A 27,858-nucleotide genomic window follows, 5' to 3' on the forward strand; every position below is an offset into this window, starting at 1 on the left:
ACTAACTTACTAAAGCAAGATCAGTATGAAACCCTTTATAGTTCAAAAGTACATTTTATTCATGAATTTGTAGGCTATTTACAGTGATACGGTATTGAAGACTAAAATTAATGTCAGACATCCAAGATACAATAGAGGTCTTATATACTCTGCAAGGAAATTGAACTGCAAATATAAAGTAACAATTCAAAATAACAGAAGTAAAATGTTTTTAAAATCATCTACATAAACCTTTAGACAAGCATGCAGTTAAGGCATCTCCAAATGTATGTAATACTTTTCTTTAAATTCTAGATTGATATTGAAGTGGACTTCATACGGTTTTCGTTTAAATAAATTCCATCCCTCTGGAAGATACTCAACAGAAGAAATGCAGAGATCAAAATTAAAACTCCTTGGATCAGGCCATGTGGACATTTTGTTCTGTTTGCAAGCCACAAATTGAATCCTACTGATTGCCAGATTGGCCTTCTGTTTTCAGTTGTTTTACTGCAGGTTCATCTACAGGTTCTGTTTTCACTTCTTTTGGTGCAGACTCATCTACAGGTTCAGTTTTCACTTGTTTTACTGCAGGCCCATCTACAGGTTCAGTTTTCACTTCTTTTGGTGCAGGCTCATCTCCAGGTTCAGTTTCTTCAAGGGTTCTCTTCTTTAGACTTGTAGCAGCTACATCAGATCAAACAAGGTGGTTAAAATGTTTGAAAACCAAAACAAAGATTTTCAGTATCCGTAAGAATCCAAAATGAGTAGGATTGAATTTTATTTATTTTATTTTAAAAATACTTCCAATCAAGTGGCAATTTAACATGGCCAATCTCACCTATCCTGCACATCTTTGGGTTGTGTTGGGTGAGACCCACACAAACACAGGAGAATGTGCAAACTACACACGGACAGTGATCCAGGTCCTCTGTGCCATGAGGCACCAGTGCTAACCACTGCGCTATCGTGCTGTTCCCAAGATCAAATTTTATTATAGGAAATTAATCTCAAGAAATAAACAGCCAAAATCTCATCTCAATCTCCTCCACATGTCTCCCTAGTCAGGTTCATTCTAGTGGAAACAGAATTCACTCACTCCCCAAGTCCAGAACATATTCAGTGTAGCATGAGGTTGTGTCTGTGGATACTGCACAGAGCTACATTAAAGGTGAATATAACTGGAATTATTTCAGATGCAAAAGCATTCAGCACTTTTAAAAAAACTTCCAGGCCTTTATAAAAGGCACCACTTAAGCAGAAATGGCAAATGGCGATATAGTTGTTAATCCACAGCAACGTTAAAGAGTCTGAAGCAAAATCTGTAATGCACAAGTTTCAAGGACTGTTGATTGCATCTTGTGACAGAGGAATTTCACACAGAATAACCTAGTAACTAGTAAGCACAAAGTCAGATATTAGAATTGCTCAGGGCAGCACTGTGGCGCAGTGAGTAGCACTGCTGCCTCATGGCGCAGAGGTCCCAGGTTCGATCTCGGTTTTGGGTCACTATCCGGGTAGTTTGCACATTCTCCCTGTGTTTGCGTGCATTTCGCCCCCACAACCCAAAGGTGTGCAGGCTAGGTGGATTGACCAGGCTAAAGTGCCCCTTAATTGGAAAAAATGAATTGGGTACTTTTAAGAGAGGTTGGTCATGAGACACATCAACTGCATACTTCCAGAATGCCTTGATCCATTGCAATTCACATACTGCCACAAATAGAATAGATGGAGAACAGATATAGAAGCACAAAATTGGACATCCAAGGGGTTTGTGGGTCCACAGCAGAAATATATTTCATAATTTGTAACCTTGTGGTCCACAAAATACCTCACTACCATTACTATCAAGTCAGAGTTGAGTGCAAGATACAATACACCAAGCATACCAAAAAGTGAGATGCAATTTGGTAAAGCTGTATCACAAGACTACATGGCTGCTAAACAGAAGCAGCACATGATAGAACAGAACAAAACAATATCCACCATCAGATCATATCAAAGCTCTGCCATCCTGCCACATCCAGTCAAGAGTAGACAGAAGAGTGGCTCCACTTGCAAAACCCAGTTCATCAGGCAAATGACAAGTCTGAATCATTTGCAACCATCTTCAGCCAGAAATGTCAGGTAAATGATCCAACTTGGATCTTGGCTGCCCCAGAAGTCCCCAGTGTCACAGATGTTGTCTTCAGTCAATTTGCGTCACTCCACATGAAGCAGCTGAAGGCCACCCAACTGAAGGCTTGGGCTCCAGACCCAACTGTGCACATAAGTGCTGTTCCAGTATAGCTATAACAATGGCATCTACGAACACTACTGGAAAATTGCCTAGGTGCATCCTTTGCAGAAAAAGCTGGACAAATCCAATTTGACCAATTACTATCCCAGTCCACTCTTGATCAGCAAAATACCAGACGCAAGTATGTACCGTATACAAAATGCACTGCAGCAACTCGGGCTCCTTCAGCAGCACCTTCCAAACTTGCAACCTCTATCCACTTAGCAAGATAAAAATAGCAGGCACATGGCAATACCACGACCTACAAATTATCCTCCCACATCTTCCCAGTCACTAAGCCAAAATCCTGGAACCTCTCAACAGCACTGTCGGTGTACCCACACCAGATGGACTTAGTTCAAGAACATAGCTCACCATCTTCAAGGGCAATTGGGTATAAGCAGCAAGTGCCGGGCTTCCTAGTGGCACATCCCATGAAATGAATTTTAAAATTCTAATCGGTTTGGACCAAATAAATGGCAAATTTTCTACATACCAGTGAATTATTTCCAATTCTTGGTTTAGCAATCATTGGCAATTTCCACTTACTCGTTTCTTTAGTTTCTTCCATTTCCTGACCACCATCTTCATCGTCACTCTCAAATGTAGTTTTCTTGCCTTGGAACTGCACCCTTTGTTGCCCCCAACATCCCTTACCACCACCTCGTTCTCTTCCTCTACCCCTTCGAGCTGCAAGTAAACAAGACAGTAGTATTTTTGAGAAAAAAAGTGTTCAGAAGTTTAGTCCACTGTCAAACAAGTGTAATCACTGAAGCTTTACCTTTGCCCTTTCGTTTGTTCAGAGACTCCTGCTGGTCTTCTATTATTTTCTTCAAAATTATTTTTTCCTCTTCACCATCCACCATTTCCCAGGTCACATCTTTGTCTCTCAATTGCAATTTTCCACCGTGGGCTGCTTCTGCCTTCTCAAGTGTTTCCTTTGCATTTGTTTTAAAAAGAATGTTTCCCTACAAATCACAATGAGCCCTTACATTAGAAAAGTTTTTTTTTTATAAAAAGGGAATCACCTTAATAAGATTTTAACAGTAATATTCACCTCTTTAGCACCTCTTATAAAATCTATCCATTGTATTTCACCATGATTGGAGAAAATTTCATGAATATCCTCCCTGCATGTCTGATCAATAAGGTCACCAGCAAACTTCAGCAAACATCCATTTTTTTCCTTGAAGGATTTCTTTAAAGGAAAAAGGAAGAAGTTTAAGATATCTCACATCTTCCACCTCACTTCTAGAATGTTATTCTACACCTTCAGAGCAGAAGATAACATTTGTTAACTTCTAATGAAGAGATCCACTTGCAAGCCTCGGTCACTCCATTCTAAGAGAGGCATTGCACAGTCAGTAGGATGGCTAATGTTATATCTTTGTCAATATTCCCTATTTGTTTGCTGTGTGCAGCCTGCTTGTTGCACTGTGTCCCTTTACAAAGTCCATGTACACATCTTAAAAATAGATGTTCCTTGTGCTGTATACACTTGATGATTGGGCTGCACACTTGCACAGTTCAGAGGGAACATTGGCCCTTGTTCAAGAAAGTCAGTTATCTTCATAGTTAAGAAAACTACTGGACAATTGGAACTTTCCAGCCCCTTGATTCTGTTTAGGCATTCTTGGGTCGCAGTTGGTCTGCACCTCCAATCCATAGCCCTCGATACCCTTCCCCAACAAAGGTCTCATCGATTTTAGTCGTGAAAATTTTAATTGACCTACCATCCAAAGTCTGAGGAAGAGTTCCAGATTTCCTTTATGAAGAATGCTTCCCGATTTCACTTCTGCCTAGCCTAGCTCTAGTGAGACTATAATAAAAAAGTAACACTTGGACAACTGTTGATAAACACGGCATATAAAGGGCAGATTATGCTTGACTAATTTAAAAATTAACAAGGGAATTTACTGAGCCAATATACAAAGAATGCAGCGAATGACTTTTTAAACGTAGAAGAGACTTATCACTAACAGCACTGGTACTTAGTATAGTGGAAGGATAAAGGATTGGATTGACTAGATGTGGCTATGACATGCTACTGATCCATGAAACAAGACCTCTTGTTCTCCCTATACAGAAACAATTTGAGCACCAGAACATTGGAAGTGTCAATATTTCCCGTTGCCAATTTAAGAGGCAGGGCTGACTAAAATGCAGGAGTCAAATAGGTTACAAGTAGTAGTACATGTGGCATTGATAGTTCATATTAATAGTGCAGATCACACAGCTTTTGCTGTCTTGAATGTGTCATGTTGCTGGTCTTATATCCAGTACTGGATGAACGAAATCGGGACACGTTAACCATCAAATTCATCCCTCCTTTGCCAGAGGGGAAGCCAAATTGTTCACACACAAACAAAGTTGACCCTGATGAGCATTTCTGACCCTGTAGTCTTCCACCTCCCTGAAACCACCGTCACAGACCCTGCTTCAGCTCATCTGCTGCTGTTGCGTGTTACCTCTAGACTTACTATTTCAATGCTTATGAGCGATGGTGCTTTCAACTTAGCAGCAGATCTAGCAGTCAAAGTTTTAAAAATTAGGAAATAAGGTAAGCTAACCACTGGAGTCAGAAACAAAGGGCATTAAATTTAATATCAGCACTGAATAAAAGAAATGCTGAAAAGTTTGAGTGCCAAAATATTAGATGTGGAGATTCACATGAACAAATCAGGAGGAGGTCATTTGGCTCTCAGTTATTCAATAAGATTATGGCTGATTGGATTGTGGCCTCCACTCCACTTTCCTGCCTACCCCGGCACTCTTCCATCTCCCTTGTTAGTTAATACTCTTAGCTCTACTGTAAAACTATATTCAGTGACCCTACCTCTACTTCTCTGTGCAGAAGAGAGTTCCACAGACTTTGTGCTCAGTAATCCTAAATGGGAGACCCCTTATTTTTAATCTGTGTCCCCCAATTTTGGTGTCTCCCACCTGGGAGAAACATAATTTCAGCATCCACGCTGTCAAGTCCCCTCAGGATCTTGGTATGTTTCAATAAGATCCTCTCTCATTCTAAACTCCAATGGATACAGGTCCAACCTTATAAGATGCAACATTTAAACAAAAAAGACAAATATTAAAGGATATGGCAAAGAGCAGACAAATTAGACAAAAGTTGAGGAACAAAATGGTGTCCTTCTGCACTCGAATTTGATAAATTGTGAGTGGCTCAAGTCGCCATAATTCAGATTGCCCTGATGATGGCAATGTTGAAAGATTTGTGGTCATCAGCCTTCCGACAAAGGATGTGAGCAAAGACTGCTTTATACCTTTCAGACAACTTACTTCATACCCAGAGAGGACAAGTGTGCTGGTGTTGTTGGAGCTAGTATTAAAAAATTGCTTCATTTGGGGAAAGCCAATTGGACAACTAAAACAAAGTTTCATTTTAGACTTTCCAACACCTAGATATCAAGTATTTATTTTCTTCTCACCTGACAATTAATGAATTTTGTTGGGGTGCAGGCACCTCCCCACAACTTATACAAGGCTGGGTAGCAAGCTTTGACTTATTATCTGAACCATAGCCAAACTATCAGGAGTAGGAACCATGGCAGGTATTCCCTTTACCCAATATACCGTACCATTATAAGCACCCGTGTCAATATTCTGTCTGAAATCTGCTTCATCTATTTGTTGGTCTTCATTGTATAAACTTGCTCAGCAATGAAATTGTACATGAAATTTATCAGCTTTCGTTTGTTATGTATTTGCATCCATTACCGTAAATATTTATTTATTTAAAAAAACTTACCCCATCAAGATCCTCCATGTGTTTCTGTTCTTTCTCACTATAGTACAAAGAACAAAGAAAATTACAGCACAAGAACAGGCCCTTCAGCCCTCCAAGTCTGCACCAACAATGCTGCCCGTCTGAACCAAACCCCCCTGGCCTTCCGGGGACCATTTCCCTCTATTCCCATCCTATGCATGTATTTGTGAAGACGCCCCTTAAAAGTCACTATTGTATCTGCTTCCACTACCTCCCGTGGCAGCGAGTTCCATGCTCCCACCACCCTCTGTCAAAAAACTTGCCTCGTACATCTCCTTTAAACCTTGTCCCTCGCACCTTAAACCTATGCCCCCTAGTAATAGACTCTTCCACCCTGGGAAAAAGCTTCTGACTATCACCATGTCCATGCCCCTCAATCTTAACAGGTCACCCCATAACCTCCATTTTTCCAGTGAGAACAAACCAAGTTTCTCCAACCTCGCCTCATAGCTAATGCCCTCCATACCAGGCAACATCCTGGTAAATCTTTTCTGTACCCTCTCCAAGCCCTCCACATAGTCTGGTAGTGTGGCGGCCAGAATTGAACACTATATTCCAAGTGCGGCCCAACTAAGGTTCTAAACAGCTGCAACATCACTTGCCAATTTTTAAACTCAATGCCCCGGCCGATGAAGGCAAGCGTGTGCAGGAGAGAAAAATAGATCAAATCAAACAGAACAACCACCAATTTCAATGGAGGTGCTTTTGCACATCATGGATAAATGTTCTCCTGACAGAGCAAACAATTAGTTTTGCCTGAATCACCAAATTATTCAGACATCCGAGTGCTTGGGTCTATTGCCTGGGAAACATACAGCAAACAGTCTTTAAAGTTAAAAATTCCTACATAGAAAGCGAGTGTAACATTACGCACGTCAACAATACCAATTAGTATCAAAACTGGGTGCATGAGAAGCCAATTTATTTGGTGTCCATCAGGTTTCTCAAGACAAAAGCAACTGTTTCATCTATGGAGTACAATCAACCCAAGCTCAAGATGTAGCAATCACCACTGTAGAAAATGCAACTTTCAAAATTTGATATCAACCCAGCCTCTGGGTTTATGCCACCCAGGTTTTAGAGCCACAGTTTAAGGCACAAAACTACTGAATGCACTGTTGCTTTCTTCTCCAATTCACATCTTTCCTGTCCCTACCCTGCCAAAAGGGAAGTGCAAAATGCAAATAGTATAAAACATTTTATAATGGTCACAAATTTGTAACCACTTACTTTTTTTTGTTTTTTGCCGTTTTATGCTGCTTCCTTTCTTCGGATTTCTTTACAAAATAAGCTTCTCTTCAAAAGAGAAAAAACAATTTAAGAACGGATTCAAGTGCATTCATGCGTTGAGCATTCTGAACAGCGGATCAAGCTGAACAGTATATTTATTTGAAGAGGCAAATGCGAATTTATTTTTCTATGGATGAGAAGTTGGATAGATATTTGTTTGATAAAGCACTCTTATCAGAGGCATCAAAAAAATGCAATGTCCCAGACAACTGTAATTTCACACCACAAATATTTGCCAACTCTTGAAATCTGTGTTCATAGAAGGTAGATTACATTATACTTCAGTATATTCTGTTGCCACACCTCATCTTTAGCTAAAAGAGAAACTATTTTCAGTTTAGAAAAACAAAAGATGTCTCCCTATCCAATTTTAAAATGAAGGCCAAGAAATAGTGTACAAACCCTGATTTATCTTGAAATAGGTGAGGGAAGAAAACAATCAAGTACTTGGAAACAAACCAAGCTGCAAGCACACCCACTTGAATAATTACCAAAATCACACTTCAATGGTCTGATTAGTATTTTTTCAAAAAGAAACTTGGCTTTTGATGGAATGATTTAATTGCTTTGCGCTAAACAAATAATTTGATTCAAATACAATTTATTACCATCAAAGTGTTTTGTCTTTTGAGAAAAGAAGATAGAGGCAACTTCCAGTTTTCAGGCCGATTCTGCTTTCCAACTAACAAAGTTTACTTCCCTTCGGTTAACTAAAAAGGATAAGTCTGCATGAAAGTTGATACTTACTTGAAAAGCACAATCATGTCATTGTCCTTGTATTTCAGACCTGGTGTTTCTACAAATGTTTTGGCCGAATCTGTACTGTCAAAGACCACAAATACTGATCCCTGTTAGCAGAAAAGGACAGGGAGCAATTAAGTATTTTAAGTGCAAATGGGAGGATAAAGGCAAAAAATTGAGGATAATACAGACCTTAAATTGCCTCTGCAATGTCCTTCTCATCTGTATATTCTCCACAGGCCCATTTTCATCAAACCAGCCCTTTATCTCATCAAGTGTAGCACTTGTGGGAAAGCCTTTCTGTTCAGTGCAAAGATGAAACATTGAAGGTAGATGACAGAAGTTTATGTATTTTTTCTAATTTACAAAAAACAGTACAAAAAAAAAAAAAAAAAGAGTATAAAATTCATTTTTTTCTCATTAACGGGCAACTTAGCGTGACCAATCCACCTACCCTGCAGTGTTGCAGGACCCACGCAGACATGGAAATAATGTGCAAACGCCACAGACAGTCGCCCAGGGCCAAGATCGAACCCGGGTCCTCTGTGCCGTGAGGCAGCAGTGCTAACCACTGCACCACCATGCCGCCCTTGAATTTTATGTAAGGGACAGCACGTCAGCACAGTGGTTAGCACTCCTGCCTCACGGCACCGATGTCCCAGATTCGATCCCAACTCTGGGTCACTGTGTGAAGTTTGCACATTCTCCCAGTGTTTGCATGGGTTTCGCCCCCACAACCCAAAGATGTGCAGGGTAGGTGGTTTGGCTATGCTAAATAGCCTCTTAAGGGGAAAAAATGAATTGGGTACTTTAAAATTATTTTAAAATTTTTTTATGTACAGCTCTAAAGCAAGCAACTTTCTATAAAAGCTTTTCAAATTCAGATTATATTTCAAGATAAGGCTCCACGCACTCTTTGTACAAATTATATATATTTTGTTTTATAAATTTAGAGTACCCAATTCATTTTTCCAATTAAGGGGCAATTTGGCGTGGTCAATCCACCTACCCTGCACATCTCTGGGTTGTGGGGGCGAAACCCACACAAACACAGGGAGAATGTGCAAACTCCGCACTGACAGTGACCCAGAGACGAAATCGAACTTGGGACCTTGGCGCTGTGAGGCAGCAGCACTAACCATTGCGCCACCGTGCTGCCCACAAATTATATATTTAACCCAACGACCAAATCTTTAAAGGTCAGTGAAAAGTTTTTTTTTTAATGTTCTCCTTTAACCATATGCAGCAAAATATTACAAATTTAGTTTTTTTTTTAAAGTTCAATTTTTACACAAAGGTATACCTCTAATTTTAATAACCGTCAGTATTCATTGGATTTGGCAATTCACACCAATATTTCAAATCAGTAATTTATTCAAGCGAAGCAATAATTCTACCCCAGCAAAATAGAGTATGAAGATACAAAAGCGCATACAAATACATGAATAAGGAGCAGTGGTAGGCCATTCAGCCCCTGCTCCACTTTCCTATCTGCCCCCTATACCTTTTGTTAATCAAGAATCTAACTCTACCTTCAAAATATTCAATGAGTCAACCTCCATTGCTCGGAGGGGAAGAGAATTCCAAAGACAATGACTTGGAAAATGTATTATACAGAATTGATTTACAATGCCATCTGGTGGAAATAGAGGTTTGTGAACTCACTTTTGCCAAGGAAAGAACACTGGCCGGCAGCAGCTCCTATGTTGCATTTACAAAGCACACTAGAGGGCAGGGCAGCCCAGCTTGTGAAATGCTCCACCGGTGCGATATGGGGAGCACAGACAATCCCGTCAGGAAGTGTCTCCATCTACTCAAAATCCACTCATCAGGGCAGCACAGTGGCAACACTATTGCCTCACGGCGCCAAGGTCCCAGGTTCAATCCCAGCCCGGGTCACTGTCCGTGTGGAGTTTGCACATTCGCCCCGTGTCTGCGTGGGTCTCACCCCCACAACCAAAAATATGTGTAGGGTAGGTGGATTGGCCATGCTCAAATTGCCCCTTAAATTGGATACTATTTATAAAAAAATTTTAAAATCAAAAAAAAATCCACTCATCGGATCTGGAACCATTGTGGAACATCTTTGTGGAGGTGGTCACACCACAGGTAGAAAGGGAATGAGAAGGGCAGCACGGTGGCGCATTGGATTAGCACTGCAGCCTCACAGCGCCAAGGTCCTCCGTGTGGAGTTTGCACATTCTCCCCGTGTTTCCGTGAATTTCGCCCCCACGACCCAAAGATGTGCAGGCTAGGCGGATTGGCCATGCTCAAATTGCCCCTTAATTGGAAAAAATAAATTGTTACACTAAATTTATAAAATAAAAGGGAATGGGGACCACCAGACAGAGTAAAAGCAGGAGGTGGGACGGCACGGTGGATAGCATTCTTTTATTTTATTTTTTAAAAATATATTTTATTAAAGTTTTTCGATCAACTAGGAATTTTCCATTTTTACAACTTTGTAACATTATATAAATTGATCGTTTTTAAAATAATATATTAACTAACGGCAAGTGCCAACACAAATAAGAAACAAAAAGAAATAGTAACATTGAAAAGATAAATATGAACAGCAAATATATAACACAAAAAAACCCCGAAGACCCGAATGCACCCCCGCCCCCCCGGGTTGCTGCTGTTGTCTTTCCTATTTTCCCTTATCGCTCTGCGAGATAGTCGAGGAACGGTTGCCACCGCCTGGTGAACCCTTGAGCCGAACCTCTTAGTGCGTACTTTATCCGCTCCAATTTTATAAACCCTGCCATGTCGTTTATCCAGGCCTCCACGCCCGGGGGGTTTCGCTTCCTTCCACAGAAGTAGAATCCTTCGCCGGGCTACTAGGGATGCAAAGGCCAAAACATCGGCCTCTCTCGCCTCCTGCACTCCTGGCTCATCTGCAACCCCAAATATAGCCAACCCCCAGCCTGGTTCGACCCAGACCCCCACCACCTTTGAAATCACTTTTGCCACACCCACCCAGAACCCGTGCAATACCGGACATGACCAAAACATGTGGGTGTGGTTCGCAGGGCTTCTCGCGCACCTCCCACACCTATCCTCCACCCCAAAAACCTGTTCAATCTTGCTCCCGTCATATGCGCCTTGTGTAGTACCTTGAATTGGATCAGGCTGAGCCTGGCACACGAGGACGAGGAATTTACCCTACTTAGGGCATCTGCCCACAGCCCCTCCTCAATCTCTTCCCCCAGCTCCTCCTCCCATTTTCCCTTCAGTTCCTCTATCATCGTCTCCCCCTCATCTCTCATTTCCCTGTATATATCGGACACCTTACCGTCACCCACCCATGCCCCCGAAATCACTCTGTCCTGGATCCCTTGCGCCGGGAGCTGCGGAAATTCCCTCACCCGTTGCCTCACAAATGACCTCACTTGCATATAACGAAATGCATTCCCAGGTGGCAACCTGTATTTTTGTCAGTGCTCCCAGACTCGCGAACATCCCGTCCAAGAACAAGTCCTTCAGTTTCGCAATTCCTGCTCGCTGCCAAGATTGAAAACCCCCGTCTATCTTTCCCGGGAAGAACCTGTGGTTGTTCCTTATCGGGGACCACACTGAGGCCCCCGTCACTCCCCTATGTCGTCTCCACTGCCCCCAAATCTTCAGAGTCGCCACCACCACTGGGTTTGTGGTGTACCTTTTCGGGGAGAACGGCAGCGGCGCCGTCGCCAGTGCTTTTAAGCTGGTTTCCCTACAGGACGCCATCTCCAGCCTTTTCCACGCCGCTCCTTCTTCTTCCCTCATCCACTTACATATCATAGACACGTTAGCGGCCCAATAATAATCACTCAGACTCGGCAGTGCCAATCCCCCTCTATCTCTACTGCGCTGCAGGAACCCCCTCTTTACCCTTGGGGTCTTTCCGGCCCACACAAAGCTCATGATGCTCCTGTCCACCTTCTTAAAAAGGTCTTTGTAATCAGTATGGGGAGCCACTGGAACACAAAAAGAAACCTCGGGAGGACCACCATTTTAACCACCTGCACCCTGCCCGCCAATGACAGGGGCACCATATCCCACCTCCTAAAGTCCTCCTCCATCTGCACTACCAGTCGTGTCAAGTTAAGCTTATGCAAGGTTCCCCAGTCCCTGGCCACCTGGATCCCTAAATACCGGAAATCTCTTGTTACCCTCCTCAGTGGCAGCTAGTCTATTCCCCTGCCCTGTTCCCCGGGGTGCATCACAAACAGTTCACTCTTCCCCATATTCAGTTTGTATCCCGAAAACTCTCCAAACTCCCTGAGTGTCTGCATTATCTCAGGCATCCCCTCCGCTGGGTCCACGACATATAACAGTAGATCATCCACGTATAGTGACACCCGATGTTCTTCTCCTCCTCTAAGTACCCCTCTCCACTTCCTAGAGCCCCTCAGCGCTATGGCCAATAGCTCAATTGCCAACGCAAACAGTAACGGGGACAGGGGGCACCCCGGTCTTGCGCCCCTATATAGTCGGATCGTTGCCTGTTCGTAATCACACTTGCCATCAGGGCCCCGTACAGGAGCCGAACCCATCTAATGAACCCCTCTCCAAATCCAAATCTCTTCAGCACCTCCCACAGGTAGTCCCATTCCACTCTATCAAATGCCTTCTCTGCATCCATAGCCACCACTATCTCCGCCTCCCCCTCCGGTGGGGGCATCATCACCCCCAACAACCTCCGTATATTGGTATTCAATTGCCTCCCTTTAACAAATCCTGTTTGGTCACCATGCACCACCCCAGGGACACAGTCCTCTATCCTTGTCGCCATCACTTTGGCCAATAACGTGGCATCTACGTTCAGGAGGGAGATAGGCCTGTATGACCCACACTGCAGCGGGTCTTTGTCTCTTTTCAGGATCAGCGATATCGTCGCCTCCGACATCGTCGGGGGTAGTGTCCCCCTTTCCTTAGCCTCATTGAAGGTTCTCGTCAGGAGTGGGGCCAGCAGGTCCACATATTTCCTATAGAATTCCACCGGGAACCCATCTGGTCCCGGGGCCTTCCCTGCCTGCATGCTCCCGATTCCTTTTACCACCTCCTCTACCTCAATCTGCGCTCCCAGTCCTGTCCTCTCCTGCTCCTCAACCTTCGGGAACTCCAACTGGTCTAGGAAGTGCATCATTCCCTCTTTCCCTTCCGGGGGTTGGGCCTTATACAGCCTCTCGTAGAATACCTTAAATGCCCCATTCACCCTCTCCGCTCTCTGTTCCATCCTTCCCTCCTCGTCTCTAACTCCTCTGATCTCTCTCGCCGCCCCCCTCTTCCTAAGTTGTTGGGCCAGCAGTCGGCTCACCTTCTCTCCGTATTCATACTGTACTCCGTGCCTTCCTCCACTGCGTCTCCGCCTTACCCGTGGTCAACAAGTCAAAGTCCGTGTGCAGTCTCAGTCTTTCCCTGTATAGCCCTTCGTCCGGAGCCTCCGCATATTGCCTATCCACCCTCAGAATCTCCCCAATCAGTCTCTCACTTTCTTTACCCTCTTGTTTCCCCTTATGGAGATCAGCTCCCCTCTCACCACCGCCTTCAGCGCCTCCCAGACTACTCCCACCTGGACCTCTCCGTCATCATTGACCTCTTGGTATCTTTCAATACATCCCCTCACCCTTCCACATACCCCCTTGTCCACCAACAGTCTCATGTCCAATCTCCAAAGTGGGCGTTGCTCCTTTTCCTCATCTAGTTCCAGATCTACCCAATGTGGGGCATGATCTGAAATGGCTATAGCCGAGTACTCCGCTCCTGCCACCTTCGGGATCAGCGCCCTTCCCAGGACAAAGAAATCTATCCGGGAGTACACTTTATGGATGTGGGAGAAGGAAAACTCTTTACTCCTCGGTCTAGTAAATCTCCAGGGATCCACTCCTCCCATCTGCTCCATAAAGTCCTTAAGCACCTTGGCCGCTGCCGGCCTCCTCCCGGTCCTAGATCTGGACCGGTCCAGCCCTGGGTCCAGCACCGTATTGAAGTCCTCCCCCCCCCCCCCCCCCCCCCCAAATCACCAACTTTCCCATCTCCAGGTCCGGGATGCGCCCCAACATACGCTTCATAAAGTTCGCATCATCCCAGTTCGGGGCATATGCGTTCACCAGCACCACCGCTTTACCTTGCAATCTGCCACTCACCATCACGTACCTACCCCCACTATGGTCTTCGCCACAACGATACCCGTTTCCCCACCAGTATTGCCACCCCTCTATTTTTCGCATCCAAGCCCGAGTGGAATACCTGTCCCACCCATCCTTTTCTTAATCTGACCTGATCCGCCAGTTTCAGGTGCGTCTCCTGAAGCATAACCACATCTGCCTTTAGCTTCTTTAGGTGCGCAAATACCCTTGCCCTCTTAATCGGCCCATTCAACCCTCTCACCTTCCACGTGATCAGCCGGGTTGGGGGGCTCTTTCCCCCTCCCCCCATCGTCGACTAGCCATCCCCTTTTTAAACCAGCTCCTCACCCAGTTCCCACGCAACCGCTTGTCCCCCAGACGGCACCCTCCCGTCCCATCCCGTAACAGCTCCCCCTTCCCCTTAGCATCAGCAACCCAGTTAATCCGCCCCCCCCCCCCCCCCCCCCCGCTAGGTCCCGCTCTAGCTTGATTGCACCCCCCATATTACTTCCCGGAGTCAGCAAACTCTGGCTGACCTCGGCTTCCCCCGCTTATCCTTAGCCTCCCTGCATGCGCGGCCCCCTCGTTCCTACGCCCCCTTTTCCCGCCATTTTCCATAGTGCGGGAACAAAGCCCGCGCTGCCCTCTCGGCCCCGCCCCTGATGGCGCAGCTCCCTCTCTCCTTCCCCACCGGCGCCCACATTTCTTTGTGTGTCCCCCCTTCGAGGGGAAAAAATTCCCCCATCTGATTTACAATTCCTTGCCACCACCTCGCTACTTCATTCCAAACATCCTTTCCCAAATCTAGTCCAACTTCTCCTCTTGAATGAATGTCCACGCCTCCTCTGCCGTCTCGAAGTAGTGGTGTTTGCCCTGTTGTGTAACCCACAGTCTTGCTGGCTGCAACATTCCGAATTTCACTTTCTTCCTGTGGCGCACCGCCTTGGCCAGATTGAAACTCGCCCTCCTTCTCGCCACCTCCGCACTCCAATCTTGGTAGACGCGGATCACCGCGTTCTCCCATCTGCTGCTCCGTGTCTTCTTAGCCCATCTCAGGACCATCTCCCTGTCCTTGTAGCGGTGGAATCTCACCACTATTGCTCGCGCTATTTCCCCTGCCTTTGGTCTTCTCACGAGGACCCGGTACGCTCCCTCCACTTCCAGGGGGCCCGTCGGGGCCTCAGCTCCCATTAAGGTATGGAGCATCACGCTCACGTACGCCCCAACGTCCGCTCCATCTGCCCCTTCGGGGAGACCCAAAATCCTTAAGTTCTTCCTCCTCGAGCTATTTTCCAGAGCTTCCAATCTCTCCATACACCTCTTGTGTAGCGCCTCGTGCGTCTCTGTCTTCACCACCAAGCCCTGTATCTCGTCCTCATTTTCGGCAGCTTTTGCCTTCACTCCACGGAGCTCCATCTCTTGGGTCTTTTGCGTCTCCTTCAGCCCCTCAATCGCCTGCAGCATCGGCGCCAGCACCTCCTTCTTGAGCTCCTGCACACATCGCCGGAGGAACTCCTGCTGTTCCAGGCCTCATACCAACTGGGCTCCCTCAGCCGCCATCTTGTTTCTCCCTTCTCTTCTCTGCCACTGCTCCAGAGAATCCTCCAAAATCTGGCCACTACTATCACTTCTTTCCATCCACACCCGTGGGGGACTCCTTCCTCTGTCGCCTCACACTGGGTTTAGCCTTTGAAAATTTCCGTTGGGGCTCCCGATAAGAGCCCAAAAGTCCGTTGAAACGGGAGGTGCCGAAACGTGCGACTTAGCTGGTCATCGCCGCACCCGGAAGTCCCGGTGGTTAGCATTCTTACTTCTCAGCACCAGGGTCCCCAGGTCTGATTCCCGCTTGGGTCACTATCTGTGCGGAGTCTGCACGCTCTCCCCATGTCTGCGTGGGTTTCCTCCGGGTGCTCCGGTTTCCTCCCACAAGTTCCGATAGATGCGCTGTTAGGTGAATTGGACATTATGAATTTTCCCTCGGTGTACCCGAACAGGCGCTGGAATGTGGGACTCGGGGCTTTTCACAGTAACTTCATTGCAGTGTTAATGTAAGGCTACTTGTGACAATAATAAAGATTATTATTAGGTAGTACAGGTGTCCCCTGGGACTCCTCTAGCAGATTTTCCATTTTGGATACTGCTGGAGAAGATAATTTCACAGGGGAATGCCGTCAGAGCTAAGTCTGAGGCACCATGAGTGGCTCAGCTGCACGGGGGATGGGGTGGAAAGAAAGAAAAGAAAAAATGTGGGAGTGCAACAGTGATGGGGGACTATCGGAAGGAGAACAGTTGGATGTTTTTGCAACCAGACATGACACCAGAATAGTATATTGCCTCCCCGATGCCAGGACTAAGACGTTTTGAAGGGAAGGGGAAGAAATTGTGGCCCGTATTGGTACCAATGACAAAAGAGGGATAAAGGTCCTTCTAGCAGAATGTAGGGAGCAAGGAATAAATTAAACAGCAGGAAAGGTGCTAATCTTAGGATTGCGCCTAAGATCACATGCTAGCAAGGAAAATATACTAGATGAATGTGTGGCTGGATGATGCGTGGGGAGGGGGGGAAGAGAGAAGAGAGATTTAGATTCCAGAGATATTGGGAAAGATGGAACCTGTACAAACTGGATGGGTTGCATCCCATCAGGACCAATATCCTCACAGGGGTATTCACTAGTATGGTGCAGGGAGGGTTTAAACTAGAGGAGCAGAGGAATGGGAACCTCAGCAGGAGATACAAGACAGGGAAATAAAGATAGAAATGAAAGACAGAAAAGTAAAAAGCAAAAGTGGAAGGCAGAGGAAACCAGAGCTAGCAGCAAAGTGGGGTATAGTTCAGTCAGCCATTTCTGCCAAGAGAAAATATCCAAAATATACAGCAACCATGATATACCCATGATAGCCAGCCACCCAACCAAATCAGACGACTGAACAAAGAAATCTGTAGACAGTCAGCAAATTATCCCACCGCCAGAATACAACCACCCCATCTACACAACCACCCCAGAATACAATACGAGGCAAGACAAATACAGCACACCAAGAAATACTGCTAAAAAAACCCAAACAAAACCAGAACTATCATCACACTATCACCATCCTCGGGACGAGGCCTCTGCCCAGCTCCGGAGGGGACGAGTGTCCACCCTCACCCACTATCTTACCAACATCTGCAAAGTACTCAGTAGGCTTTCTATCCCCTCTTGGCTGCCCCACAATTTGAATATTTTGCCTCCTGGACCAATTCTCTGGGTCATTCATGTTGGCCTTCAACGAATTGTTCGCTTTGACCACTGAAGATAGCTCAGATTCCAGTGAGGCCATCGGATCACTGTGGCTCGAAAGGGCCACTTCCATATATTTTAATCGTGGCTCCATGGGTTTCCAGTTTCATTGGTTTTCCCCAGTCTCTCGAATGGGGCCCCAAGGCGTTTTTCATTGATTTTGAGAGGTCCACCGACATAATTAGTCGGTGCTTTTCCAACTCCTTTACCAAGGCAAGTTCGGGGATGATTAGTAAGTTCGCAGATGACACCAAGGTTGGTGGAGTGGCAGATAGTGTTGAGGATTGTCAGAGGATACAGCAAGGCACAGATCGGTTGGAGACTTGGGCAGAGAAATGGCAAATGAAGTTTAATCCAGACAAATGTGAGGTAATGCATTTTGGTAGGTCTAACAGGGGGCGAGAAATATACCATAAATGGCAAAACTCTTAGGAATATAGAAAGTCAAGAGATCTGGACATGCAAGTCCACAGATCTTTGAAAGTGGCAACACATGTGGATACAGTAGTCAAGAAAGCATACAGAATGCTTGCCTTCACTGGATGGGGCATCGAGTATAAAAACTGGCAAGTCACGCTGCAGATGTAAAGAACCTTGGTACGGCCGCACTTGGAATATTGCGCACAATTCTGGTCACCACACTACCAGAAGGATGTGGCGGCTTTGGAGAGGATGCAGAGGCGGTTCACCAGGATGTTGCCTGGTCTGGATGGTGTTAGCTTTGCAGAGAGGCTGAATAGACTAGGACTGTGTTCATTAGAATGATGGGAGGTTGAGGGGTGACCTGATAAGAGGTCTACAAGATTATGAGGGCATGGATAGTGGATGGGCAAGCACTCTTTCCCAGGGTGGAGGGGGTCAGTCACCTGGGGGCATTGGTTTAAGGTCCATGGGGCAAAGTTTAGAGGAGATGTTTACACAGCGGGTGGCGAGTGCCTGGAACAGGTTGCCTGGGGAGGTTGTGGAAGCAGATACATTAACGGCGTTCAAAAGGCATCTTGACAAATACATGGATGGAATCATAGAATTTACAGCGCAGAAGGAGGCCATTCGGCCCGTTGAGACTGCACCTGCCCTTGGAAAGAGCCGTTCGATAGGATGGATATGGTACAAGCAAGAGCTGAGGGTTTTGGCCAATGGTGGTTTCATGACTTGTAACATCTTGGAGGGCCGAAGGGTCTGTTCCCGTGCTGTATATAGTGTTCCTTGTATTAGAAAGCGCCTCAGGCTGTAAAATTGACTATGATGGTAAACTTGTAAGGAGCACGAAAGCGGAATGTGAAAGCTTCTAGAAGTATATAAAAATAAAAAATTAGTGAAGACAAGTATAGGTCTCTTACTGTCCAAAATGGGAGAACTTATGGAAAACAAGAAAATGGCAGATAAATTACACTTTAGTTCCATCTTCATGAATGATAAAAATAAGTTTACAAAAATGCTTTGGATGACGGGACCATAATATTCCAAGTTTGCTGACAACACAAAACTAGGTGGGAGTGGGAGTGGTGAAAGAGGACATAGAAGTTTCAAGGTGATTTAGACAATTTGAATGAGCAAATGCATGGCAGATGCAAAGCTACCCATCTCAGTAGGTAAAACAGAATGGCAGGATATTATTTAAATGGTGATAGATTGGGAAATGTTGACGTACAAAAGTAGCTGGTTGTCCAAATGGTATATTGGCCTACATTGCAAGAAGATTGGACAGGACCAAATGTCTTACTCAGAGGGTAGTGAATCTGTGGAATTCTCTCCTACATAAGGCTGTGGAGTCACTGAATTTATTTAAGGAAATAGATTTCTAGACATTAAAGAGATCAAGGGAAGAGTGTGCAGGATGCCGTTAAGATAGAGGATCCATGATCAAATTGAATGGCAGAGTAGGCTCAAGGGACAGAATGGCCTACTCCTGTTTTTTTTTAAAAACCATCTAAGGAGCTCCAAGACAGTGGCTAAGATAAGCCCAGGTTGAAACCAGAGCCATCACATGACCCAGCTCTTGGGTCTCAAATATACAGGATTTGAAATAGAATGAATGGCATAGGAACAGAACAGGCAACAGTCTTAACCCTTGAAAGCAGAGCTGTTGGGCAGCACGGTGGCACAGTGGTTAGCACTGCTGCCTCACAGCACTGAGGACTCGGGTTCGATCCCAGCACTGGTCACTGAAGGTGGAGTTTGCACATTCTCCCCATGTTTGCGTGGGTCTCACCCCCACAACCCAAAAAATGTGCAGGATAGGTGGGCAGCACGGTAGCACAAGTGGCTAGTACTGTGGCTTCACCGCGCCAGTGTCCCAGGTTCGATTCCCCGTTGTGTCATTGTCTGCGAGGAGTCTGCATGTTCTCCCCGTGTCTGTGCGGGTTTCCTCCGGGTGCTCCGGTTTCTTCCCACAGTCCAAAGACCTGCAGGTTAGGTGGATTGGCCAGGCTAAATTGCCCTTAGTGTTCAAAACAGTTAGGAGGGGCTATTGGGTTACGGAAATGGTGGAAGTGAGGGCTTAAGTGGGTCGGTGCAGACTCGATGGGCCGAATGGCGTCCTTCTCCCTATACGTTCTATGTTCTAGGTGGATTGGCCACACTAAATTGCCCCTTAATTGGGGGAAAAAATAATTGGGTGTTTTAAATTTATTTTAAAAGAAGAAAGACGAGCTGTTTGCAATTTGGTAACCCACCCCTTCTGGCTGCAAACCAAGACTTCTTAAAATCGAGGCTTCTGAATCTGCACCACTGTCTCCAATAAAAATCAACAACCCCAACTGCTCCACTGAGAAATTAAAGTACCAAGCAGTTACTGGGAAAGTGGCACTTCAACTGTAAACAAGCATCCAGACAATTAATATTTTTTTCTTCTGGTCAAGTTCTGCAGAGTTTCATTTCTTTGTTGCAAGCTTTAAGGGGCAGGGTATGTTGCTAGCGTTGGTGCTGTTTTTGCTTCAGTAGTAGTTGAACATTTTTTGCATTTTAAACCTTGGTTAATTTTGGTATCATTACCAGTGTGTTTTTAAGTAATAAAACTAAATCTACTTGTTAACTTACGAAATATGGCTGGCTTTTTTCATACAAGCTACACATAAGCATTTATGTGAATCGGCAATACAGTGCATTACCTTTATAAATTCAAAGTCCCTATTCCAGAGTTGGATATATAGGAGAGTCCAGTTCACCCCTTCCAACCTGGTCTTAACACAACCCTGAAAAATGTCTCTTCAGCTCCATCATAAACAGGAGAATTTTTATTCTTAAACTGTGCTTCTTAGTTCTAGTCGGAGGGGAAACATCCTCAGCAGTCCCAGGATCTTATGTTTCAATAAGATTACCACTCCTTCTTCTAATTCCAATGGATTCAGGCCCAACTTCCAATCTTCCATCATAAGATAGCTCCTTCATCCTAGGAATCAGTCAAGTGAATCTTCTCTGAACTGCTTCTATTGAGGTAAGGAGACTAAAACTGTACACAGCACTCCAGATGTGATCTCACCAATGCCCTGTATAATGTAGCAATGTAATTCTGCTTGTTTATTTAATTCCCCTTGCAGGTGAACAACACTCCATTCCAAGGGGCTGGTTTAGCACAGGGATAAATCGCTGGCTTTGAAAGCAGACCCGGGCAGGCCAGCAGCACGGTTCAATTCCCATACCAGCCTCCCCGAACAGGCGCCGGAATGTGGCAACTAGGGGCTTTTCACAGTAACTTCATTTGAAGCCTACTTGTGACAATAAGTGATTTTCATTTGCCTTCCGAATCATTTCCTGCACCTGGTCACTAACGTTTTGCACTTCATTTACCAGGAGACTCTCAGATCCCTTTGTACTTCATTTAAATAGTATTCAGCTTTCTTGCCAAAAGTGGACAAGTTCACATTTTCCCACCTGCAAGCCTTCAGTTCTGATAGTTTTCTCAAAATCCTATCCCTGGTGATTGTAATTGAAGTTCGTCCATCCCTTTCATCTCTATTCACAAGCATTTCTTGGATGTTATTGGTGTCTTTTGCAGTGATAACAATAAAGATCTATTCAATGTTTCTGCCATTTCTTTATTTCCCCATTATTAGTTACCCAGGCTCTCACTCCCGTTAGTTACCCTTTTCTAAAAATACATTTAGAAACTCTTACTGTTTTTAACCTTCTCCCATGCTCCAATTTCTCCTTCCTTAACTGTTTTAGTCATTCTATGCTGGTTTTCAAGTTCTGTCCAATCTTCTGACCTACCACCAAGCTTTGCAGAGTTATTCACTCGTCTTGAACTTCCTTAATTTGCTACAGATTCTCACTGCAATACATCTTTGCTGAGTGTTATGTTATATCTCCTTAAATGTCTACCATCACTTTAGCCAGTTCTATCATCATGCTGTTGTAATTAAATTTAAAGCACTAGTCTAAAGGAAGGCTTCCGAAGAAGAGGACAAAGGAAGCACTTCAAAAACACCCTGAAGGCTTACCTCAAGAAATGCAACAGGCATCAATGCCTGGGAAACCCTTGATCAAAAGAGACCTACTTAGAGGAACCTCCTGATTGATGGGACACAATTCTTCAAAGACACCCGCCAGGAGGAGGCCCAGAAAAGGAGCACGAAAATGGAATACCAGTGATCTAGAGTACAAGGACTGATCCCACCTCCCGGAAACAGCTGCCAAATGTGCGATTGAAAATGGAGCTCTAGGATTAGACTCATCAGCTACACAAGGACCCACAGAATCCATGACCAGTAACACAGATGGACAATCTTGCTCATATAGCGGGTGATCACCAAAGATTATTATTTTCTTTTAACATACTTGCCAAAGTTATGCGGCAGGAATACTTACAACATACACAGATCGAATTTTCACAGCGTTTTTGTACTCCTCAAACTCAGGCAGAGGTTTGCTCGGAGAACGACGAATTTTGGTTTTATCTCCGCTTATTTCCAGAAGTCCACTTTTTGATTTCTCGAGTCCTTCTACTATTACAGTGAAATCTGTTGTCAGACGATTTAACCTGCAAAGCATTTAAGGTTCAGAGACTACTTATGCCACCATTTGTCTTGAGCAAAACCAATTTTCCTTACCTGTTAAATTTAATCATTGTTTCCAGGGGCACCCAACCATCATCCAACTTGATCTGTTCTTTGAGAAATTTATCTCGTGGCAAATTGTGATCACCAAAGTAATACTGCACAAAGACAACAAAATTACTGTCAGTGGAGAAACTGTCAGAAAGGAATCCAATTTAGCAAAATTTTTCTTTCGGTCAGGCAGAAACAAGTTTTACACAAGAGGGGATTATAAAAGGTTTTTTATTCATTCATGGGAATGTGGATGTCACTGGCAGGGCCAGCATTTATTGCTCATTCCCAATTGCCCTTGATGTGGAGATGCCAGCGTTGGACTGTGGTAGGCGCAGCAAGAAGTCTTACAACACCAGGTTAAAGTCCAACAGGTTTGTTTTGAATCACTAGCTTTCGGAGAGCATCTCCATCATCAGATGAGTGAAGAGGTGTGTGTATTCAACCAATATATGCTTTGTCCTGGGTCTCTGGATTATTAGTCCACTGGCAAAGTCACCACACCAGCTATTAGAGGTCCTTAAAAAGGCATCTAAACCCAAGAAAATTACCATGATACAAACAATGTAATAGGGCCAATGCTTTTCTTGATCTACATTAAATCAGCTAGACATGGGTGTACAGGGCACAATTTTTTAAAATTGCAGATGAAATCTGTGAACTGTAATAGACTTCAAGAGGTCATGGACAGGCTGATGCAATGGGTGGACACTTAAAATTTATGCAGTGTTGTGTGAACTAATATTTTGGGCAGGAGAATAGGGAAGGCAATGTAAAAGATATAGTTCTAAAAGGAGTGTAGAACAAAGATCTAGGGATATATGTGCACCAATTTTTGGAAGTGATGGGACTGGCTGAGAAAACAGTTAATAAGGCACACAGAATCCTGGACATTATAAATCAAGACAGAATACAAAACAAGGAAGTTGTGCTGAACCTTTATAAACCACACATTCAGTCTCACTAAAGGAACAATGAAACAGCATTAAATATAGTGTGCAGAATGGACTTTATGAGAACGGTTCCAGATGTTAGAAGATTCAGATATCAAAATAATCAAACGGGACTGTATTACAGAAGAGGATGTTGAGAGATTTAATAGAGGTGTTCAAAATCATGTGGCAGCTGGACAGGGTAGATGAGAAACTGTTACAATTGGCAGGAGTTAAGAACTAAAGACACCAATTTAAAGTGATTGGCAAAAGCACCAAGGTGACATGATTAAAAACTTTTAAAGCAGCATGTGTTTAGGACCTGAAACAGAGTGCATTGGAGGCAGTTTCAATTATGGGTTTCAAAAGGGAATTGGATAATTATCTGAAAAAAAAAAAAAAAAAGATTTGCAGAGTCAGAGGAAAAAGGCAGGAAAAATGGGCCAAGTTGAGTGCTTTTGCAGACAGTGAGTATAGACACAACAGGCCAAATGGCCTCCTTCATTAATGAATACAGTCAATCGTTCTTTTCATGAACTTCTGAATCCTGGGGCTGGCCAGGTGGACTCAAATAGTTCTTTATACACCAAATATTCCATGCAAGCTGAGCATCCACTTGTCTAGAGTAATCAAGATAATACATTCAACAAATCTGCAATTAAAAATCAAACCCAACTTTGTTGCAGCAGGGGTAAAATTGCAAGCAGCAGGGCAAGTTGAATTTCCATAGCCATATTACAAAGAACAAAGAAATGTACAGCACAGGAACAGGCCCTTCGGCCCTCCAAGCCCGTGCCGACCATGCTGCCCGACTAAACTACAATCTTCTACACTTCCTGGGTCCGTACCCCTCTATTCCCATCCTATTCATGTATTTGTCAAAATGCCCCTTAAATGTCACTATCATCCCTGCTTCCACCACCTCCTCCAGTAGCAGGCTCCAGGCACCCACTACCCTCTGCGTAAAAAACTTGCCTCGTACATCTACTCTAAACCTTGCCCCTCTCACCTTAAACCTATGCCCCCTAGTAATTGACCCCTCTACCCTGGGGAAAAGCCTCAGACTATCCACTCTGTCTATGCCCCAAATATTGATCATTTCAGTCTGACAGTGAAAAATAAAAAAAGTCACCGGAGTAATCACTCATGATATTTGTAGAAATACTTAAAACTGTCCAGTGTACCCCCCTTTTAAAATTCATTATGTGGGCATTGCTGCCTGGGCTAGCATTTATTGCCCATCCCAGAGGGCATTTAAGAGTCAACCACATTGCTGTGACCCTAATGGGCATTAATGAACCAGATGGGCTTTTACAGTAATAATAAAAATAAACAATAATAAATAATCTTTATTGTCACAAGTAGGCTTACATTAACACTGCAATGAGGTTACTGTGAAAAGCCCCCAGTCGCCATCCGGCACCTGTTCAGGTACAGAGGGAGAATTCAGAATTCTCAGCTGGTACAGGAATTGAACCCACACTGATGGCCTTGTTCTGCATCACAAACCAGCTGTCTAGCCCACTGAGCTAATTAAAAAGCTCATCATCTGTCCATGGTCAGATTTGAATCCCAGCCCCCAGAGCATGACTCGGTCTCTAGATTACTACTAGTTCAGCAACAATACCACTACACCGCTACCTCCCCTTAGTCATAGGCACAACAAGAAACCTGAAGAAAAGTTTCAAGCAAAGGAATGCTGAATCCAAAGCAGAAAGACAACATTGCATGCAGCACTTGCAAAATAGATCTGCCACATGTTTACTCTTTCAGCAAGTCAACCTAGGCTTTTGAAGTGGGTGCTAGGTTTTTAAAAAGCTGCACAGCAACACTAACAGATGTGCAACTTCTGCTATCACCACCCAGCAAGTTTTATTACTTCTCTTCCTTCTGCACCTGCAGGGATTGACTGAAACTTGTCAAGTGAAAAGCTGCATGTTACCTACCACTATCTGTTGGACTTTTAATAAATTATAAAATTGGGTAAGGTGCTTCTATTTTTGATGCAGTGATGAGAAGATGCGACAGATGTTGGGAGGGAAATGAGCAGAACGGAAGGGAAACTTCACTCATGCAAGATACATTAGTTATTGATTTGTTCCATTAATTCTTCCAAACTACAATAAAAGTCAAGCAAGCACAGGAAGATTTAAATTCAATTTTGAAAGCCAGATAACACCATTTTCACAAAATGGAGTTGGAATGCTAATTTTTTCAAAATTCCATTATCGCATTTTCAAAACATCATCCCGACTACATATGTATTACATACCTCAATCTGTTCACATATTTTCTTCTCCAGGGGAGTTATTTCTTGAGCCACTCCATTCTCTGCCATCTTAGCAACCTACACCAGGGAAATAATATATATTATGCTAGCCAACATTTTGCTTCATAAATGAAACAGACCCATAAACAAGTTTATTATACATTAACAGAACTAGAGTTGTTGCGGCACAGGAGTTAGCACTGCTGCCTCACAGCTCCAGGGCCCCGGGTTCAATTCCGACCTCAGGTGCTCTTTCCAAGGGCCGGTGCCAAATGGCCTCCTTCTGCACTGAAAATTGAGAGATTCTAATGAAAAGGTTTCCACTCATGGGAACTATAGCACTGACCAGCTTATTACAGGTCAGGAAAGTAAAATCTACAGTAGTCCTCTACTCAAAATGCAACAATTGACAGAAACACGTGAATTTTTATGTATCTTGAGTTGTGGAGGTCAACATTTCTTGTCCATCCTTAAGATGGTGGTGAACCAAGTTGTTCAACTGTTGCAGTCCTTGAAGTGTATGCACACCCACAGGGATTATTTGTTTGTGGGACGTTGGGGTTCGCAGGCTGTGCCAAAATTTATTGGGGCAGTTCAGAGTCAACCACATTGCTGTGGGTCTGGAGTCACATGTAGGCCAGGCAAGGATGGCAAATTTCCTTCCCGAAAGGACATTAGTGAACCAGATGGGTTTTTCCAACATCATTAGACTTTTTAATTCCAGATATTTTATTCCATCACTTGGTGGGATTCAAACCCAGGTCCTCAGATCATTATTCTGGGTCTCTGGAATACTAGTCTAAAGACAGTACCACTATGCCATTGCCAAGGAAGTTCCAAGGTCCCAGCAAATCAGGAACATATTTCCACAGTCTGAAGGCAGTCAGATTAGCAAATGTGGTTTAGCTATAAGCAGCAATTGATCACAAATACTACTCCTGACTACCATTGCAGGTGCAATTGTGGACATTGGGTCAGGACAATGTTAAGCTGAAATATATACCTCTCAAGGGCAAAATAGGTCCTGGTGAATGGCTACTTCAATAAAACAAAGTAGTAAGAGTTATCAGGTATCTGTGCCCCATTCAGCTACAACTTAAATTAGCCCTTTTCATTTCTTTGTATAACTCCCACATCCTTCAACGTCCAAGGACCATAGCTTGGCGGTGTTCATACCCCACACATTACCAGTCTAATAGAACCCAGTACATACAGAACAATGATTCAACACTAGTTGAAATTCAGAGTATATAAACCAACTCAACAAACTAACTTGAATTTAAGATTTCCAGTTCAATTTAACGGTTACCAACTACACCATTGTATACTAAGCCAACAAGGCTCGTGGAAAGATGCCAAATGTTTCCTCCACCCTTGTAAAACAAAACTTTAACATACAGTTTGAAGAGAAATTAAAAATGAATCTAACTTCACGCATGTACATTTAGGAAATTACATTCATGCACTTCACAAACAAGACAATTATGCCAGCTGAATTTCGATCTTGAAATAAAAGGGGATAAACAAAACTGATGGAAAACGTGCGAATCTCTTCCCACCCCCATAATTTTGAAGTGTAGGTTAGAATGCACATGCGTTCACAAATGCAGCATTCACAAATCATGTCAATGAAGTCGTTTCCTTTATTAGATATTATTCCAAATGTATTGAATCTGTGAAAAATTAAACGAACTTCCTTGTTGTTGCTAACATCTTGCTTCCAACCCAGCGTCTGCACATCCCCTGCCATGGCGGCGGAACCACGAGGTCCCCAAAACCTCTTTGCTCCAGGATGACTGAGTTATCCAAGCCGCATGAGGAGAGATTCTACAGCACCAGCCGGCAGCACATCATCTCGAAACTCGGACTTGTTCTTACTTGATCCACCCCTTTCCCCGGCAGGCTCAGGGAACGAAAAACATGCTCAGAATGCAGCGCCCTACTCCTTCCTGCTCACTCTTACAGCACACTTAACAACAAACGCTATGGCCTGCAGAGGACATAAACTGCCAACATTCCGCCTCACCTATTCAGATCCGGCTCGAAGCCTATACCGGGCGGCCCGCCTCCGCCGCTATTTGAAGCCTCTCGTGTATCCCGGCGGACACCGCGGCAGCAGCGAACGCGCTGACGTCGTGACGCCTGC

The 27,858-nt window shown here is 44.3% G+C and overlaps 2 protein-coding genes across 4 annotated transcripts in view; one reads left to right on the forward strand and one right to left on the reverse strand.

Annotated features, from left to right (window-relative positions):
* Nucleotides 1–6,031, forward strand: part of mettl5 (methyltransferase 5, N6-adenosine) — a 41,731-nt gene extending 35,700 nt beyond the window's left edge. Inside the window, exon 6 of one of the 2 annotated variants that reach the window (XM_072475863.1) lies at nt 295–6,031. In XM_072475863.1, the coding sequence (XP_072331964.1) occupies nt 295–299 (5 nt within the window). In that variant the 3' untranslated portion in view covers nt 300–6,031. The remainder of the gene's footprint in view (nt 1–294) is intronic. The other variant, XM_072475862.1, reaches the window with a different exon arrangement.
* ssb (small RNA binding exonuclease protection factor La) lies at nt 35–27,858 on the reverse strand. 2 transcript variants are annotated; one of them, XM_072475861.1, is made up of 12 exons: nt 27,739–27,858; nt 25,716–25,790; nt 22,515–22,618; nt 22,273–22,444; nt 8,265–8,372; nt 8,079–8,179; nt 7,272–7,337; nt 6,024–6,060; nt 3,315–3,455; nt 3,039–3,225; nt 2,807–2,947; nt 35–666 (listed from the first exon to the last, which is right to left on the reverse strand). In XM_072475861.1, the coding sequence occupies exons 2-12, from the start codon at nt 25,779–25,781 to the stop codon at nt 449–451; spliced, it is 1,341 nt and encodes a 446-aa protein (XP_072331962.1). In that variant the 5' UTR covers nt 25,782–25,790; nt 27,739–27,858; the 3' UTR covers nt 35–448. The 2 variants fall into 2 exon arrangements, with proteins under 2 accessions (XP_072331962.1, XP_072331961.1); XM_072475860.1 differs by lacking the exon at nt 27,739–27,858 and adding an exon at nt 27,406–27,563.

This window comes from Scyliorhinus torazame, chromosome 2 (assembly GCF_047496885.1).
Source record: "Scyliorhinus torazame isolate Kashiwa2021f chromosome 2, sScyTor2.1, whole genome shotgun sequence".
Lineage (NCBI taxonomy): Eukaryota > Metazoa > Chordata > Chondrichthyes > Carcharhiniformes > Scyliorhinidae > Scyliorhinus > Scyliorhinus torazame.